This window comes from Oncorhynchus nerka, linkage group LG26 (assembly GCF_034236695.1).
Source record: "Oncorhynchus nerka isolate Pitt River linkage group LG26, Oner_Uvic_2.0, whole genome shotgun sequence".
NCBI classification, from domain to species: domain Eukaryota; kingdom Metazoa; phylum Chordata; class Actinopteri; order Salmoniformes; family Salmonidae; genus Oncorhynchus; species Oncorhynchus nerka.
Window position 1 is genome coordinate 1440434 of NC_088421.1, and position 20379 is coordinate 1460812.

Here is a 20379-nt window from a genome sequence, read left to right on the forward strand (position 1 = left end):
AAATATTTCAGTGAGCCCATTTGACATTTTTGTCTGGAAGATCTTCCACGGCCATCCACAGAGCAGAGGCAGGTGATAGTCCCCACTGGGTCCACGTCTCTTCTGACTGAGGCCCAGATGAACGGTTGGGGAAACAAGTCAGAAGTCAGGACAGTTGGTAAAATAACTGACTTTACAGTATTGCACTGTTGTGGATCAATCAATCAAAACAAAGCTGGCAAAATAAGAGTTTATTTAAAAAGATTCCGTCAAAAAACACCTAAAACGATTAAAATATGTACAATATTTAGAGCTTTCTGCCTTGGCGACCTCACGGCTCCAATGGCAACCATGGATTCTGGGTGTTCCAATGCGAAAGTGATTGCGTTTAATCTGTCTTCCCAATGAAAACTAGCGAGAAAATGCAAACGTTTATTTTTGGATTTTTTGACGATGCACCTTGTTGTCAAAATGACCGAATGGCGCAGATTACTGTTCGATTTGAGAAGGGCACTCCTCCCTGCTTTCGCCCGATTACGTCACATGTTTTGGTCCGGTTTAACCCGGGCGAATGTAAAATAACTCCCTGCTCACTCAACAACGTATGTAGATTGTGATATCCAATTGGTTCATTTGCATCATGCTTCTCATCAACAATTTGAGCTCTTGGATGTCAATCATATGTCTTTCTCCCTCAACTGACCAATCAGGAGGTTTGTTTTCGAGTTGAAGTGGGCGTGCTTGTGCAAGAGAGGGACTGTCAGTCGGAGTTAGTTTAGCTTGCAACGTTTTCTTATGAAGACGTGAACACTAAAGTCAAGAAAAGGTAATTTATGAATTGCTTAAATTCTATATCTCACAAAAACTGAATTCAATACTGTGCATAATGTCGTGTGAATTTGTGCTTGAGACTATTTGTTTGCTAGTAAGTAACGTTAGTTGGCTAGGTTTTGGCCGCACATCGCTAGCAAACGTGGCCAAAAAAAACTTAGCTATCTAATGTTAGCTAGTAGCTAGCACCCGTGCAGCTGCTTTTTGGAGTGTGTAACCCACTCCTCCTAAAATGTACCTATTGAAATGACACGGGTTACAAGAGGAAAGATAACAGCTGATTATGTCTACTGATTTATCATCTGAGGAGGTGAGGATGGCAACCACAAAATAAAGCAATCAATCAATTAGCTACTGCTATTCTTCTGCAGGAAAATTTTAGTTTGATAAGTTTGCTCACTATTAGGTTGGACAATCATGATTAGAGAACACATCTGACAGTAATACGACATTATTGTTTGTGTCTTGTTTCCCTTAATGTGAATGTATTTCAAATAATTAAGGGTGCTTATTATTGTATATGTTGTTTTAAAGGTGTAGGCACAGTAGTAATGTTCCTGCCCTCAAAATATTTAGAGATGGGTGAATCATAAAAAGGATGAAACACCTGTGTCCGTGCGTGTCATTATGTTAGAAGTAATATGTTACTTGCAAATTATAGAGACGTTAAATGCAGTGTTCGATCTATATGTGTATGGTATGACATTATTGTAGTTGAACACTCATAATATTCTATTGATTCGAATGCTTGTGGTTAGTTTCTCCAAGTGTACTTTATTTAATATGATGTACAAGGTATCCGTTGTTGCTTTCTGAAGCTGAGTTAATATCAGAAACAACTTTTTGATACAGTTAACATAATGTCGTCGAACATCTTAATGATGAAAACAATTCTGGTGATGATGACGTAGTGATAAGCAAAGTTGAGACTGCGAGCGTTCTCTGCTCTTTTGTGGCTGTAATAAAAACTAAAACCAGCTATCTTATTATTCAGATTACATTTAGCGTTTAAAGTGTGTTATATAGTTACATTTTTGGTCAAATAGTTCAGCCTATACCGATAATATTCACTTTGTTTAAGGCAATAAATTGAGTAATATTGTGGTACTCCGATAGTGAACAGTTGAGCTGCGCAGAGAGTTCAATTCAGTCGAAGCTTGAGCGAGGAGAAGACAGTCGCGGCTAGACCCTGTTCGTGCTTTGAATATGCCCAATTTTATATACTGTTGCATACCAAAACCGTCGGTTCGATGGTGAAAAGAAAGAAGACATCATCTGCTGTCGAAGAGCATGAAAATGGGTAACCTTGTCTGATAAAGAAGCACTTTAAATAGAGGTCGAATGTATCGAAAGGTTTTACGTTGTCGTTTCAGCGGGCGCTAAACTCAGGGGCGCTCGTATTTGAATTTCGGATAAAAATAAAACCATGTAAACTGTTAGAAGTTTAAGATAACTAACAAAAACACACGAGCAATGTATATTTATATTTTGGCTTTCAAAATGTAAATGAAAACACAGACCCAATTTTCGTGTTTCGATGGGACGGTGAGAGGGGATTTGAAACAAACAGCGGCGGCCATGTTGAGAGAAAGAGAACGTCGTCTTTTTTAAGTTGATTTACGTTGTGATGTCTTTTAAATTTCAATCATGTGTGTTGATTGTGTTTTGCCAGGATGACAGTTGGGCTGAGAGATGGCATCGGTGTCGATGGCCCGAATAATTCGGGCAGAAAGCTTGAAGGTTGTGACGAGGAGGAGAGCGGAGATCAGGGGAGCGAGGAGCGTAGTACAAAGAGAGACGAAGTGGAAATTCTTAATCCTTCAACTACGGGTTGCTCCAGTTCAGCACCGGTTATTACCACCTCCCTATCGAACCCATCTGGACCTTGCTCGAGCCGACAGCCCCCGTCTTCGACAACACCCACCCCACCGAATCACGACCAGCATCATTTTTTGAGATCCAGCGTTCGACCGCCGAGCAAACGAATCCGGAAGGATTCAATCGCCCCAACTATCAATGGTCACAGCGGGGCAAAATCGAAAGGTATGCCGTGAAAGTGTTTGTGCTTGTGGGTCACATGTTTGTCTGCGTTACAGGAGTACCCCATCCCTCTTCTCCCCGTTGGTAGTGCTACTTTTGCTAATCCATTGATGATGGTTGAATATGGTCAGTGTTTAGAATGCAGGATATTGCGTTTATGCTGGCACTATCTAAACAAAACGGAGACATTAATTGTTTCTAGGCAGGAGCCTGGAAACCATCATTAACTGCATTCAAGTTGGGAGGCCATCCCATATTATTGCTTATGAGAGGGAGCTCATATAGGATAACTCTTTATGAGTTGTCAGCATTAATTCAATATTTTATTAAATGCTAATTTTGTGTTATTGGAATAGTACTCAACTCAGTACTGATTATGACTCAACATATTATTTTTAGAAGCAGTGTTCACTCTGTTGAGGATTGGGTTGTCTGTCCCCCCTGACCTGCACATTGTGAGGTGAAGGCCAGTGTTGCTCCAAGCCAGCCTTGAGTGTTGTTTTTGGAACTTCGCTCCACTCCTCGTTGCAGGCCTGGCAAATGGAACAGACTTGTTTTCCTGCTGCCTCACTTTGCCAGTACTTCAGCCACAAGAGGGGAGGGTCTCTGTGGTGTGTTTTGTAGGACAATGATGTATGTGACACACTGGCCTCAGTTTGACTGTTTGTGCTAAAACTGATATTCTAAGTTTTTTAAAAATTTTTTTAAAGCTATTGGTCTCTCATTTTATTTGTCACATGCGCCGAATACAACAGGTCTTTGAGTGAAATGCTTACTAGCCCTTAACCAACAATGCTTTAAGAATTTTTAAGATGTATTATTTTTTATTAAGGGTTAAGTAAAAAAATAAAAAAAACATTTTAAAGTCACAAATAATTAAACAGCAGCAATAAAATAACAAGCGAGGCTATATACATGAGTCAATGTGCTGGGGCACCGGGTAATTGAGGTAACATGTACATGTTGGTAGTGTTAGTAACTATGCATAGATAATAAACAGAGGAGCAGCAGTGTAAAAGAGGGGTCTGGGTAGCCCTTTGATTAGCTGTTCAGTAGTCTTATGGTTTGGGGGTAGAAGCTGTTAAGAAGCCTTTAGAACTTATAATTGGCACTTGGGTACCCCTTGCCGTGCGGTAGTAGAGCGAACAATCTATGACTAGGGTGGCTGGAGTCTTTGGCAATTTTTAGGGCCTTCCTCTGACATGGCACACTGCCTGGTATAGAGGTCCTAGATTGCAGGATGCTTGGCCCCAGTGATGTACTGGGCCGTACGCACTACCCTCTGTAGTGCCTTGCGGTCGGAGGCCGAGCAGTTGCCATACCAGGCGGTGATGCTCTCGATGGTGCAGCTGTATAACCTTTTGAGGATCTGAGGACCCATGCCAAATCTTTTCAGTCTCCTGAGGGTAGTAGGCTTTGTCGTGTCCTCTTCATGACTCTTGGTGTGTTTTGGACCATGATAGTTTGTTGATGTGGACACAAAGGAACTTGAAGCGCTCAACATGTTCCACAACAGCCCTGTCGATTAGAATGGGGGCGTGCTCAGTCCTCCTTTTCCTGCAGTCCACAATCATCTCCTTTCTCTTGATCATGTTGAGGGAGAGGTTGTTGTCCTTGCACCACACGGCCAGGTCTCTGACCTCCTCCCTCCCTATAGGCTGTCTCATCGTTGTCAGTGATCAGGCCTACCACTGTTGTGTCATTGGCAAACTTAATGATGGTGTTGGAATCATACCTGGCCATGCAGTCATGAGTGAACAGAGAGTACAGGAGGGGACTGAGCACACACAAACTGTCACAAACCATCTCAGGGAAGCTTGTCTTGCATACCCGTCGTTCTCACCAGGGTCTAGACATGACCGAAGTTCGGCGTCGTAACTGACTTCAGTGGGCAAATGCTCCCATTCGATTGCCACTGGCACGCTGGAGAAGTGTGCTCTAAATGGATAAATTCCTGTTTCAACTACCTGGCAGATGGCAGACAGTGTGGATGGTGTCATGTGGGTGAGTGGTTTGCTGAGTGCTCCATGGTGGGGTTATGATATGGGCAGGAATAAGCTACAGACAACGAACACAATTGTATTTTGTTGAAGGCATTGTTGGTTAAGGGCTTGTAAGTCAGTATTTCACGGTAAGGTCAACATCTGTTGTATTCGGCGCATGTGATTGGTTGCATTTGTATTTATGTTAATTGTACTTTTCCTCACCTTCTTTCCCTTTTTCACACAGGGTCAGAGAATGGTCCCTCTCACCAAGTGTCAGCTGGTCACTCCGGCTCCACGTCAGGCTCTATGGGGCCCTCGGGTAAGGCGGCCCCTAGAGGCCAAGGACCCGGGGTCAAGGAGGAGCCGGTGGGCAGCCAAAAGAGACCCCGGAGACAGTGGGAGTCCTGGAGTGCAGAGGACAAGAACAGCTTCTTCGAAGGGCTCTATGAGGTAAGTCAAATTTGAGTAGTACGAAATATAAATAAATGTCACTTTTCAGGACCCTGTCTTAAATGGATCATTTGAAAAATCCAAGTAACTTTGCAGATCTTCATTGTAAAGGGTTTAAACACCCTTTCCCTTGCTTGTTAATTGAACCATAAACAATTAATGAACATGTGTCTTTGGAACGGTCGTTAAGACACTAACAGCTTAGACGGTAGGCTTTTAAGGTCACAGTTATGAAATGTTAGGACATTAAAGAGGCCTTTCTACTGACTCTGAAAAACACCAAAAGAAAGATGCCCAGGGTCCCTGCTCATCTGCATGAACGTGCCTTGGGCATGCTGCAAGGAGGCATGAGGACTGCAGATGTGGCCAGGGCAATAAATTGCAATGTCCGTACTGTGAGACACCTAAGAGAGCGCTACAGGGAGACGGGATGGACAGCTGATCGTCCTCGCAGTAGCAGACCACATGTAACAACACCTGCACAGGATCGGTACATCCGAACATCACACCTGCGGGACAGGTACAGGATGGCAACAACAACTGCCCGAGTTACACAAGGAATGCACAATCCCTCCATCAGTGCTCAGACTGTCCGCAATAGGCTGAGAGAGGCTGGACAGAGAGCTTGTAGGCCTGTTGTAAGGCAGGTCCTCACCAAACATCACCGGCAACAACGTCGCCTATGGGCACAAACCCGTTGTCGCTGGACCAGACAGGACTGGCAAGAAGTGCTCTTCACTGACGAGTTGTGGTTTTGTCTCACCAGGGGTGATAGTCGGATTCGCGTTTATCGTCGAAGGAATTGGCGTTACACCGAGGCCTATACTCTGGAGCTGGATCGAGGTGGAGGGTCTGTCATGGCCTGGGGCAGTGTGTCACAGCATCATGGGACTGAGCTTGTTGTCATTGCAGTCAATCTCAACGCTGTGCGTTACAGGGAAGACATCCTCCTCTCATGTGGAACCCTTCCTGCAGGCTCATCCTGACATGACCCTCCAGCATGACATTGCCACCAGTCATACTGCTTGTTCTGTGCATGTGGTAGCCACACCAGATACTGACTGTTACTTTTGAATTTGACCCCCCCCCTTTGTTCAGGGACACAATCAATTTGTCTTAGTCACATGTCTGTGGAACTTGTTCAGTTTGTCTCAGTTGTTGAATCTTATGGTCATACAAATATGAGATGACTGGGTGATTAACAAAAGGATAAGCTGTGTTCCAATATTTCACTTGTGATTTTCATGAATAGGAATATTTTCTAGGAAGATTAATGTCCGTTGCGTTATGCTAATTCGTGTCAGGCGATGATTACGCTCTCGGATCCGGATTTGAGAGTCACAAGAAGTTTTAATCTAACTGCACTGTCCGATTTACAGTAGCCTTTACAGCGAAAGCATGCCATGCAATTGTTTGAGGACGGTGCCCCACATCAAAATATTTTTCCACCGGCACAGGCTTCATAAAATCACAAATAGCGATTTAAATATTCACTTACTTTTTGAAAATCTTCCGCTGATTTGTCATCCAACGGGTCCCAGCTATAACATGTAGTGTTGTTTTTGTTAGATAAAATCCTTCTGTATATCCCAAGAAGTCCATTTAGTTGGCACCATCGATTTGAGTAATCCACTTGTTCAACATGCCAAGATAGGAATCTGAAATTCTACCCCTAAACTTTCTTTCAAGAAGTCAAAATACATTTCTATTTAATCCTCCGATACCCTGAAATGTAATCAAACTATAATATTTCATACGGAAAATTGTGTTCAATAGGAAAACGATATTAGCAAGTGCGTGTCCTCTGCGTCGCTCGCGCATACATACATTTCCAAGTCTGTTTCCCTGTAGTAAAATTCATATTTCTTACTCGTTTTGGAAGAAATGAGCCTGAAACCTTTAACAAAGACTATTGACACTCAGTGGAAGCCATAGTAATTGCGTACTAGGAGCTAGATACATTTTTCTCCCTATAAGTTCCATTGGAAAGAGGATGTGCTCTCTCAAAAATAAAAATCTGGTTGGTTTTTCTTTAGATTTTCTCCTACCATATCTATTGTGTGTTAGTCTCCTAAATTAGTTTAACATTTCTACAAACTTCAGAGTTTTCTTTCCAATGGTACCAATTATATGCATATGCTGGCTTCAGGGCCTGAGCAACAGGAAGTTTACTTTGGGCACATCAGTCAGGTGGAAATTGGACCCTAGCCCTAAGACCTCTTAAGTCACCATATATACAGTACCAGTCAAAAGTTTGGACACACCTACTCATTCAAGTTTTTTCCTTTATTTAGATTTTTTAAATGTTTATATTGTAGAATAATAGTGAAGACAAATTATGAAATAACACATATGGAATGATGTGTTAAACAAATATATTTTACATTTTGTGATTCTTCAAAGTAGCCACCCTTTCCCAACTGTCTTGAGGGAGTTCCCACATAAGCTGAACACTTGTTGGCTGCTTTTCCTGCAACCTATGGTCCAACTCATCCCAAATCATCTCAATTGGGTTGAGGTCGGGTGATTGTGGAGTAGGGGTGGGTGATATATCAATAATTATCGAGGTAATTACTTCCCTCAATTTGATAATGTTTAGATGCATTTTCGATAATGTCAATATATAATAATTAGGTACAGCAGTCCATTTCACCTTTGTGACGCAGCAGGAGCATGGGGAGAAGTGACAATGTGCACGCGTAGAGGTATACGCCACTAAAAACCACTTTGCACCTCGTGATGGAGTAGCTATTATTAACCACGAAAAATGAGTGATGTAGGCGGAAACAGTGGCAGTGATAACCATGGAGAAGGAGCAGCTTCCAACGAAGAAATTATTGATTAAAAAGGGTTAAACTGTTTCAGTTATTTGGATGTGGTTTGGCTTTTTGAAGTCCGACAAAGAGCAGAGCAATGTTCGGTGCAAATTGTGCCATAGACGGGTGGCTACCAAGTCTGGTAATATGACAAACCTTCTTCACCATCTGAAGCAAAATCACTCTTTAGAACATGCAAAAAAGTTTGGGTTTATCACGGTATTGATAAATGCCCCTCAAGCACCAGCCAATCTAGGGGTGTTTGCCCGAAGCAGCCAACACTGACTGACAGCGTTTATGCCCTACGAGCAAACATCGAAATGACACAAAGACATCACAAAGGCTATTATGCATTGTATGGCTAAGGACATGCTACCATTTAGCACAATCGAAAAGGAAGGTTTCAAGAGGCTTATCAATTTAAGTAACCCCAGGTACATGCTCCCTGACAGCAAACATTTCTCTGCCTAAACTCCACACCGAGTGCAGGGAAACAATTGAGGAACCGCTCAAGACAAGATTTTTACGTATTTTGCTACTACTGTGGTCTAGTTGCAGAGCCTTATTAGTCTCACTGTCCACTATATTGACAAAGAGTGGAGTCTTCAAAAGAAATGCCTTCAAACATCATACTTTCCCGATGACCACACGGGTAAAGCTATAGCAGAGGGGTTCATTGAAGCTCTCGCCTCCTGGGGACTCAGTTAAGACAGACCAGTCTGTATTACAACAGATAGAGGTGCGAACGTGGTGAAGGACGCTCAAATCCACAAATGGACCCGACTGCAATGTTTTGGACATCGTCTGCACTTGGCCATTGATAAGTAACCTTGTTAATTGGGGATTATTTATGTAATTGGGTAGATGAAACTAAAATTTTTTATTTATTTTGATTAAAAAAATGTAGGTGCCTTTTCCTATTCATGGAAAAAGAAGAGAGACCTGGCAGTTGCTCAAAAAGAACACAACCTACCCCTGCATAAGTTGGTGACAGTCGCCTACCAGGTGGGGATCACGTCAAAAGATGGTGCAAAGAGTACTGGAGCAGCAGAAAGACATTTCACAGGTCTTGTCCAGCGCTTAGCTCCCAGATATACAGTTGAAGTCGGAAGTTTACATACACTTAGGTTGGAGTCATTAAAACTTGTCGCTGTATCATAATTCCAATGGGTCAGAAGTTTACGTACACTGAGTTGACTGTGCCTTTTAAACTCCTTGGAAAATTCCAGAATATGATGTCATGGCTTTAGAAGCTTCTGATATGCTAATTGACATCATTTGATTCAATCGGAGGTGGACCTGTGGATGTATTTCAAGGCCTACCTTCAAACTCAGTGCCTCTTTGCTTGACATCATGGGAAAATCAAAAGAAATCAGCCAAGACCTCAGAAAAACAATTGTAGACCTCCACAAGTCTGGTTCATCCTTGGGAGCAATTTACAAGGTACCACGTTCATCTGTACAAAAAACAGCACGCAAGTGTAAACACCATGGGACCACACAGCCGTCATACCGCCCAGGAAAGAGACGTGTTCTGTTTCCTAGAGATGAACGTACTTGGGTGCGAAAAGTGCAAATCAATCCCAGAACAGCAAAGGACCTTGTGAAGATGCTTGAGGAAACGGGTACAGAAGTATCTATATCCACAGTAAAACAGGTCCTTTATCGATGTAACCTGAAAGGTCGCTCTTCAAGGAAGAAGCCACTGCTCCAAAACCACCATTAAAAAGCCAGACTACGGTTTGCAACTGCACATGGGGACAAAGATCTAACTCTTTGGAGAAATGTCCTCTGGTCTGATGAAACAAAACTAGAAATGTTTGGCCATAATGACCATTGTTATGTTTAGAGGAAAAAGGGGGAGGCTTGCAAGCAGAAGAACACCATCCCAATTGTGAAGCACGGGGGTGGCAGCATCAGACTTCAGCGCTTCACAAAATAGGTGGCATCATGAGGGAGGAAAATTGTGTGGATATATTGAAGCAACATCTCAAGACATCAGTCAGGAAGTTAAAGCTTGGTTGCAAATGGGTCTTCCAAAAGGAGAAGGACCCCAAACATACTTCCAAAGTTGTGGCAAAATGGCTTAAGGACAACAAAGTCCAGGTATTGGAGTGGCCATCACAAAGCCCTGCCCCATAGAAAATCTGTGGGCAAAACTGAAAAAGCGTGTGGGAGCAAGGAGGCCTACAAACCTGACTCAGTTACACCAGCTCTGTCAGGAGGAATGTGCCTAAATTCATCCAGCTTATTGTGGGAAGCTTGTGGAAGGCTACCTGAAACATTTGACCCAAGTTAAACAATTTAAAGGCAATACTACCAAATTCTAATTGAATGTATGTAAACTTCTGACCCACTTTTAATGTGATGAATGAAATAAAAGCTGAAATAAATAATTATATTATTCTGACATTTCACATTCTAAAAATAAAGTGGTGATGCTCTCTGACCTAAGACGGAATTTTTACGAGGATTAAATGTCAGGAATTGTGCAACTGAGTCTAAATGTACTTGGTTTCGGTGTATGTAAACTTCCAACTTTAACTGTAGATGTTCTTGAGTCCATCATCCAGGCATTGACCCAACTCCTAGAATTCGCAAATGCTCTGTCCGGTGAGTCATGTCAGTGGTTCTTACCTGAAGCCAATACTACACCTGTTCAATACAGAGGTCATGAAACCTGATGATGGTGAAACAGAGCTCACCCAAATCAAAACGATAGTTATGGCCTCTGAATGAGAAATATGATGACCTCCTGGACATGGCCTCGTTGGTCGACCCTCTGTTTTAAACACATTACCTCTAAGAGGAGAAGGTGGGCCACATAAAACCAAGAGCTGTCTCTGATGGTCAATGAGGGACATGAAATCCCAAGCCCAGCACAGGGAGATGTTGCTGCTCCTTCACCACAACTGCCAGCTAAAAAGAGAAAGTCACTGGGCAGTTTTTTTCAAAAAGTCATGCTCCACCACCACCACAGGTCTTACTGAAATCCAGCTGGTAGAAAAGGAACTCAGCTGCTACTTTCTCTTGATGCTGACCTTGAAACCAATCCACTGGACTGGTGGAAGATCCACCCCAAAAACTTTCCCCAAGTCAGCCACCTGGCAATGCACTACCTGTGCATTCCTGCTACCAGCTCCCCCTCAGAGTGTGTTTTTAGCACAGGTGGCAACATGGTGACCTGCCATAGGGTAGCTTTAAAGCCAGAGACCGTAGACCGACTTGTCTTTCTTGCTTGTAACTTGTAAGACAACTACCCCAACTTCAACTGTGATGCGCCATTAGTCTAACAGTTATAATACACAGACTTGCACTATTTGTTTTTACATTTCCTGTTCTACTTCTGTCATGGCCTACCTCTTCCAAGATGGCGTAGCAGTGGGATGTTTTGATTGTCTTGTCCTTGTATCTATTGTATATATTTTTAAAGAAAGAAAGAAACCATCTCATTTTTACATCTACGGACTGAACATACACTCCTGCAACCCGCCTCACCCAATGTGGTATGGATCTGCAATTTTTTTTATACTTAAGAACCATAACCCCCGTCAGAAGCTAGCCAGCTAACTAGCTAGTAGTCAGTTAGCCACTCCTAACGGTCATCACCGTTAACTCTGACATTTTCCAGCCTCAGCCCGATCAACTCCTGCACAGCGCGATATCAACCCAGAGAATTTCGGACTGCTTTTCTCCACAGTATCTCCGGATTCCTACCGCAAGCTCTGAACCTTTACTCTGGATCGTCTGTTAGCTAGCTGCTAGCCGAGTGGCTACTCCTTACGCGTCTGTCCCAACACAAGCACCAGTTAGCCTTGAGTTTGCCTCGAGCTAGGCCCATCTCCCGGCTAGCTGAAGAAATCCATCAGATAATCCCTGGGCTTCAATTACCGACAAAGAGCCCCGCCGATCCATCACGACTGGTCTGCCGACGTTAACGTCCAAGGGGGTTTCAACAGGCTCCCCCGTTGCGACTTCCCGAGGCCAATCTGCTAGCCCCGGCCTGCTAGTGGTCTGAATCACCCTATGATTACTTGGCAACACATGCCTCTCCCTAATGTCAATATGCCTCGTCTATTGCGGTTTTGGTTAGTTGTCTTTGTCTTATTTCACTGTAGAGCCTACAGCCCTGCTCAATATGCCTTAGCTAGCCCTGTTCTACCTCCCACACATGCGGTGACCACACCTGGCTTAAATGGTGCTTCTAGAGACACAACCTCTCATCGTCTCTCAATGCCTAGGCTTACCTCCACTGTACTCACACCCTACCATACCCTTGTCTGTACATTACGCCTTGAATCTATCCTTCCGTGCCCAGATACCTGCCCCCTTTTACTCTCTGTTCTGAACACACTAGACGACCAGTTCTTTGAACCTTTAGCGGTACTCTTATCCTACTCCTCCTCTGTTCCTCCTCTGATGTAGAGGTTAACTCAGGCCCTGTGTGTCCCCAGGCTCTCTAATTTGTTGACTTCTGTAACTGTAAAAGCATTGGTTTCATGCATGTTAACATCAGAAGCCTCCTCCCTAAGTTCGTTTTATTCACTGTTTTAGCACACTCCGCCAACCCGGATGTCCTAGCCGTGTCTGAATCCTGGCTTTGGAAGGCCACCAAAAATCCTGAAATTTCTAACTATAACATTTTCCGACAAGATAGAACTGCCAAAGGGGGCGGAGTTGCAATCACTTGTAGAGAGAGCCTGATGTCATACTATCCAGGTCTGTGCCCAAACAATCCAAACAACAAAAATCCACCTTAACAGAAACGAGTCTATCACCGTTGCTGCTTGCTATAGACCCCCTTCAGCCCCCAGCTGTGCCCTGGACACCATATGTGAATTGATCACCCCCAATCGATCTTCAGAGTAAGTACTGTTAGGTGACCTAAACTGGGACATGCTTAACACCTCAGCCATACTATAATCTAAGATAGATGCCCTCAGTCTCACACAAATTATCAAGGAACCTACCAGGTGCAACCCTATATCCGTAACCATGGGCAACCTCATAGATATCATCCTGACCTCCTTGCCCTCTAAATACACCTCTACTGTCTTGAACCAGGATCTCAGCGATCACTGCCTCATTGCCTGGGTGCGTAATGGGTCCGCGGTCAAACGACCACCCCTCATCACTGTCAAACGCTCCCTAAAACACTTCAGCGAGCAGGCCTTTCTAACCGATCTGGCCCGGGTATCCTGGAAGGATATTGACCTCATCTCGTCAGTAGAGGATGCCTGGTTCCTCTTCAAAAGAGCTTTCCTCTCCATCTTAAATGAGCATGACCCATTAAAACATGTAGAATTAAGAACAGATATAGCCCTTGGTTCACCCCAGACATGACTACCCTTGACCAGCACAAAAACATCCTGTGGCCTTCTGCATTAGCATCAAATAGCCCCCGCGATATGCAACTCTTCAGGGAAGTCAGGAACCAATATACTCAGTCAGTTAAGAAAGCAAAGGCTAGCTTTTTCAAACTGAATTTTGCTTCCTGTAGCACCAATTCCAAGAGGTTTTGGGACACTGAAAAGGCCATGGAGAATAAGAGCACCTCCTCCCAGCTGCCCACTGCACTGAGGATAGGAAACTCTGTAATTGACCTTTTTTAAATCTACAAATATCCCCCTGCTTCTCCTTCACCCAAATCCAAACAGCTGATGTTCTGAAAGAGCTGTAAAATCTGGATCCCTACAAATCAGCTGGGCTAGACAATCTGGACCCTCTAAGATTATCAGCCGCAACCCCTATTACTACCCTGTTCAACCACTTTAGTATCGTCTGAGATCCCTAAAGATTAGAACACTGCCGCTGTCATCCCCCACTTCAAAGGGGGGACACCTTGGACCCGAACTGTTATAGACCTACAGTTGAAGTTGCAAGTTTATATACACCTGAGCCAAATACATTTACATTTAAACTCAGTTTTTCACAATTCCTGACATTTAATCCTAGTAAAAATCCCTGTTTTTAGGTCAGTTAGGATCACCACTTTATTTTAATAATGTGAAATGTCAGAATAATACTAGAGAATGCTTTAATTTCTTTCATCACATTCCCAGTGGGTCAGAAGTTTACATACACTCAATTAGTATTTGGTAGCATTGCCTTTTAAATTGTTTAAATTGGGTCAAACGCTTCAAGCTTCCCACAATAAGTTGGGTGAATTTTGGCCCATTCCTCCTGACAGAGCTGTTGTAACTGTGTCAGGTTTGTTGGCCTTGCTCGCACATGCTTTTCAGTTCTGCCCACAGATCTTCTATAGGATTGAGGTCAGGGCTTTGTGATGGGCGCTCCAATACCTTGACTTTGTTGTCCTTAAGCCATTTTGCCACAACTTTGGAAGTATGCTTGAGGTCGTTGTCCATTTGGAAGACCCACCTGCGACCAAGCTTTAACTTCCTGACTGATGTCTTGACATGTTGCTTCAATATATCCACATATTTTTCCTCACACATGATGCCATCTATTTTGTGAAGTGCACCAGCCCTTCCTGCAGCAGTACCCCCACAACATGATGCTGTTTCCTCATGGCACTTGATGGTTTTTGCGACTGCACTTGAAGAAACTTTCAAAGCAATGATGCACTGTCATTTCTCTTTGCTTATTTGAGCTGTTCTTGCCATAATATGGACTTGGTCTTTTACGAAATAGGGCTGTCTTCTGAAAACCACCCCTACCTTGTCACAACACAACTGATCAAACACATTAAGAATCGACTTTTAACAAGGCACACCTGTTGTTTGAAATGCATTTCAGGTGACTACCTCCATGAAGCTGGTTGAGAGAATGCAAAGCTGTAATCATGGGAGAGGGTGGCTACTTTGAAGAATCTTTTAAAATTATATTTTGATTTGTCCAATTTTTTGGGATAATACATGATTCAATGTGTTATTTCATAGTTTCGATTTTTTTTCACTATTCTACATTGTAGAAAATGGTACGAATAAAAACCCTTGAATGAGTAGGTGTGAACTTTTGACTGGTACTGTACTGCCATTAATTTTTTAAATATTCAACTCGTACCGGTGGACCTTCATTCTTTTCTTGTGAGGCCTGTGGGCTTCCTAGAGCAAAATAACCGTCATTTACGTGTTCGAGAGTCGTCTTTCCATAGCGGGGTCATAACCGTTAGGACGCTGCGGACTATTTTGTGAGAAGACCGGTATTTGGGATGTCTCATCGTCTGACGAACACTGCTCTTACCCTTCACCGCAGATGCGTAAGTGCGACATCAACGGATGTGGAGGATTTGAGACATCCAATGCAAAAAAAACGGTCTCTTCCTACCTACTGATTTTAATGGGGATTTTTCTATACTAATCTGAAGGTGCTGGTCCCTGAAGGCATTCAAAATGCAGTTTGTGCATTCACTTTGATGTGGCAACAGTGACGGGTAGAGGAGAGCCAAGAGTGTTGTACCAATGCGTGTGGACAGAGTTGTAACTCGTTTGAAGGCCAGTTGTGAGGGATTGCATCCGGAGTGGACGCAGGGCAAAGAGTGGGAGATGTATAGAAACCTCCTTTCAGTGTTCGTTGCGCCTTTTGCAGGATGGGTCTGTACTTTCAGAAGCTCCATGACATGCAGGCAAAATGCAATCCCTAAAGTCAAACTGCACGCAGAGACATACATATGGTATCCACAAGTTCATCTGACTCTGGAGAAGAATATAAAGTGCCTCATTGCCAAAATCCAGAAGTTTCCCTTTAAACAGCTAAATTTGATCGGTAGCAGATAATTCTATTTTGATTTTAAGATTAGAATAGCAGAGGAGAGGATGCCTTTTGTCTTAGTTGTTGGGAAAGTGGTCAAAGTAGCTGATTTTTGTGTCGAGTTACATTGTTTACAGTGAATAGAATGCGATGTTTGGAGTGACTATCACAATGGAACCTTCAGAATGCTGAGAAATTCCTGTACCTGGATGGAGGACAAAAAAATGGCAGTTTAGTATTTTAAAAATGGCTCAAACTATTCCAGACTAGTCTACATGTTTTAAAGTTTGAACAGCGTTTCTAGCGTAAACAGTGTAAGAGGATTAGCTTTGTATAAAAAAATTAAACCTATAAGTCCAAAATAATTGTAACAATATCTAGTGTTGCTGCTGTCGCAAGCCTTATAAGTTGAAGTTTGTTGGAGATTTAAAGTGGGGACTCTTTCTTTGCAAGCCCCACTAATAATAATTGATTGCATTTTGATTGCAACTTTCCACCTACAGTAGGTGCTCAGTGCTTATCATTATAAGGGGGGAAACACCTGTTCCACCACACATGTAGCACTGCAACCATTTTATGCCAGAACACTCACCATAAATCAGTTATTATGGTGGAAAGGTTAGGAGTGTTGTATGCCATTTGGAAATGTAGGTGGCCATGATTTGAAAGGGGCCAGGTTGGGAATTTAGCCAGGACACCAGAGTTAACACCCCTGCTCTTACAGAAATGGGTTTTTTAATGACCACCGAGACTGCACTCTATGTCCTGTGTTCTCCCATAGACCAGAGGGAAGAGTGCCCCCTACTCCAACACAACTTCCATATCTCTAATAGTGTCAGTCTTTCTCTCTCGCTCTCTGTAGCATGGGAAGGACTTTGAGGCGATCCAGACGAACATAGCTTTGAAGCATAAGAAGAAGGGGAAGCCAGCCAGCATGGTGAAGAACAAAGAGCAAGTCCGACACTTCTACTACCGCACCTGGCACAAGATCTCCAAGCACATCGACTTCGCCAACGGTAAGCTAGCTTGTCTCTCTGTTTCGCTCTCTTCTCTCGTTATTTTTCAAATAGAACTCTCCACTCACCTCTTGCTTGTTTAGTCTTCTTTTTTTATGCCCGTGTTTCGGTTTGTTGACTAAAACATTGACCTTCAAAATCAGTGTGAAACTTTGCCTGCGACCTGTATGCAAAGTTTAATTTGCGAATGCCAACTGGTCTTCATAAAAAGCAGGTTGGTTGCTATCTGCGTTCATTTCTTCTTTTGAATCCTATCATGTTTGATACAGACACACACCTGCAAGCAACTCATTAAATGTGCAAGAGCGAAACTGTCTTTTGATCTCACCATCAGTGTGAGTGTGTCTTTAAATTGGTTGTGGAGCACCCAAGATCACTGGTGTGCTGCAGTTGTTTTCTTTTCACTTTTATCCCATAACATGCCCAGTTCCTCCTGTCCCACAGTGTACTCTCGTGTGCTGAAGAAGTCTTCTCAGGAGCTGTATGGTCTCATCTGCTATGCTGAACTCAGGAAGAAGGTTGGAGGATGTAAGTCAAGCAGGGTGTGTGTGTGGGGGTGGGCTGTATCCGTCTTGTCTTGGATGGTGTGTTTGACATTGGCCTCAGTCTGGCTCTGTTTCTGGGGCTGGTTGGCCACAATGGAGCTGATTTTAATTGTTGCGCTGGACAGGGCCGGGGTCATGAGGGACAGTTAAGTGTGGCGAAGGTCATGAAGGATGTGATGTTACTATGTCTGTGTTAATCTTGTGTCCAAAAGATTGCTAGCTTTTCAAACTCCTGTTGGAGGAAATTTTTAGATATGTTAATGTTTGTGTTGTCTTCACAAATCAAGATCAAGGAGGTACGCACTAGCTTTTCTAACTCTGTTGTTGTTCATAGTGATGGACGATAAGAACGTGGCCAAGCTTAACGAGCTCATCCAACAGGGGTAAGACTGAGACCAAAAATGATAACAATGTAACCACAGCTTTTAGAAATATACCACCTCATTTCTCCAAGACTTTAGGGTTAAAAGTAGTTGATTTGTTTATAAATAGTTTACACATTTGAAATTAACCATTATATACACCTGTTTTTTATGTACACCCATCTAGTACCTCGTCGGTACCCCCTTTGCCTTTAGAACAGCTTGAATTCTTCAGGGCATTAGTTTTACAAGTCGGAAACGTTCCACAGGGATGTTGGTCCATTTTGATGCGATGGCATCGCACAGTTGCTGCAAATTGGACGGCGGTACATTGCCGCCACCAATTTGTATTGTTGACACCAGGAAGAATGGGTCCATGGACTCATGCTGCTTACGCCCAATTCTTCCTGTGCCATCAGCATGACGCAACAATAATCGTGAATCGGGACTGGCACTGTCAATGTTTTTTGTCCCACTATTCTCGGGAAACCCTGGAAACAGTCTTGTATGAAAAGCCCATGAGGGCTGCCGTTTCTGAGATACTGGATCCGGCATGCCTGGCACAGACGATTATACCACGCTCAGTCGCTTATGTCACTCGCTTTGCCCATTCTAATGTTCAAACAGTAACTTGATACCTGTCTGCCGGGTTTATACAGCAAACCACGGCCACGTGACTCACTGTCTGTAGCATCGAGCCATTTTCGTGAACAGGGTGGTGTAGCTAATAAACTGTCCGGTGTGGCGATATACTGAACAAAAATATAAACACAAAATGTAATGCGTTGATTTCATGGGCTGAAATAAAAGATCCCAGAAATGTTCCATATACCAAAAAATACGTATTTCTCTCAAATTTTGTGCGTAAAGTTGTTTCCCTCCCTGTTAGTGAGCATTTCTCCTTTGCCAAGATAATCCATCCACCTGATAGGTGTGGCATATCAAGTAGCTGATTAAACATGATCATTACACAGGTGCAACTTGTGCTGGGGTCAAGAAAAGGCCACTAAAGATGTGCAGATTTGTCACACAACACAATGTCACAGATGTCTGAAGTTGAGTGAGCTTGCAGGAATGTCCACCAGAGCTGTTGGCAGAGAATTTAATGTTCATTTCTCTACCATAAGCTGCCTCTGACTTTGGCAGTATGTCCAACTGGCCTCACAACTGCAGACGACATGTAATCAGGACAGCCCAGATCCTCCACATCCTGCTTCTTCACTTGCGTGATCGTCTGAGACCTACCAACAGGACAGCTGATGAAATTGAGGAGTATTTCTGTCTGTAATAAAGGCCTCTTGTGAATAGAAAAAATACAAATTCTGATTGGCTGGGCCTGGCTCCAAATTGGGTGGGCCTATGCCACCACAGGCCCACCAATGGCTGCGCCCATGCCCAGTCATGTAAAAACTATAGATTAGGGCCTAATTTATTTATTTAAATTAACTGATTTCCTTACTGTTAAATTTGCTAATGACGGAGGTAGCTTATGGTAAAGAAATGAACATGAACATTTCTGGCAACCGCTCTCGTGGACATTCCTGCAGTCAGCATGCCAATTGCACACTCCCTCAACTTGAGACACCTGTGGCATTTTGTTGTGACTAAACTGGACATTTTAGAGAGGCCTTTTATTGTCCCCAGCATAAGGTGCACAAGTATAATGATCATGCTGTTTAATCAGCTTCTTGATATTTCACACCTGTCAGGTGGATGGATTATCAACACTTTACATGTTGAGTTTTTGTTCAGTGTAGATGGTTGATATTTTGTAATTGTCATTTTTGTTGTTTGTGTTTCTCATGTTTCTGCTCTATTCTCCCAGGGCCACCACAGTGCGTTCTAAAGGCAGGAACCTACGCATCAAAGCTCCCATGTGCCGTGCGCTCAAGAGGCTATGTGACCCAGATGGTGAGTATACACACGCACAAACACACATTGACAGACACTCACACAGCAGGGAGAGGGCGGAAGTGTATGAATGGGGACGTTGAATCATGCATGTGGGCAGGAGGGGATGGATTTCCATGGCAATACTCGGGAAGGGGGCGGATGATTAGGGGAGAGTAAGTGGTGGTGGTAATGATGCTGATCATCTTACAAATGTTATCCCTCTTTCCTTTACACCTCCCTCTCACTCACTCTCTCTAGGAGTGAGTGATGAAGAAGACCAGAAGCCTGTGCGTCTACCTCTGAAGGTTGCTGTGGAGCTGCAGCCGCGTAGCAACCACTCCTGGGCCCGTGTTCAGAGTCTTGCCCATAATCCCCGCCTCAGGTCAGTGTCAACTAACTATATAATATATACTTTTTGTGATAACTTCCTGTATACGAAAGGTGTACTGCAGGGGCAGGATTGGGACCAGTTCTCTTTTAATATTTATATAAATAAAACTGTGTTGAAACGTGTATTAATCTGTATGTAGACGATACTATTATGCATGCTATTGCCCCAACTGTAGATGTTGAGCTGCAATCTGACTTTGTTGCCTTACAACAAGCACTGGTTGGTTTAAAACTTGTACATAATGCGGGCTAGACTAAATGCATGTTCTCTAATTCTTTCAGATGGACTACATATTTATTCATTGAGTGTTTTGCCCATAGATCGGGTTCCCGCCTATAAATGTCTGGGCATTTAGATT

General features: G+C 43.3%; 1 protein-coding gene across 1 annotated transcript in view; it reads left to right on the forward strand.

Moving 5' to 3' along the window:
- The first annotated feature begins 1934 nt into the window (after positions 1 to 1934).
- Positions 1935 to 20379, forward strand: part of cramp1 (cramped chromatin regulator homolog 1) — a 48518-nt gene continuing 30073 nt past the window's right edge. The window contains 8 exon segments of the mRNA XM_029635242.2: positions 1935 to 2110; positions 2483 to 2853; positions 5080 to 5285; positions 16677 to 16830; positions 17275 to 17358; positions 17710 to 17758; positions 19563 to 19648; positions 19889 to 20012. Coding sequence (XP_029491102.2) covers positions 2061 to 2110; positions 2483 to 2853; positions 5080 to 5285; positions 16677 to 16830; positions 17275 to 17358; positions 17710 to 17758; positions 19563 to 19648; positions 19889 to 20012 — 1124 coding nt within the window. The 5' untranslated portion in view covers positions 1935 to 2060.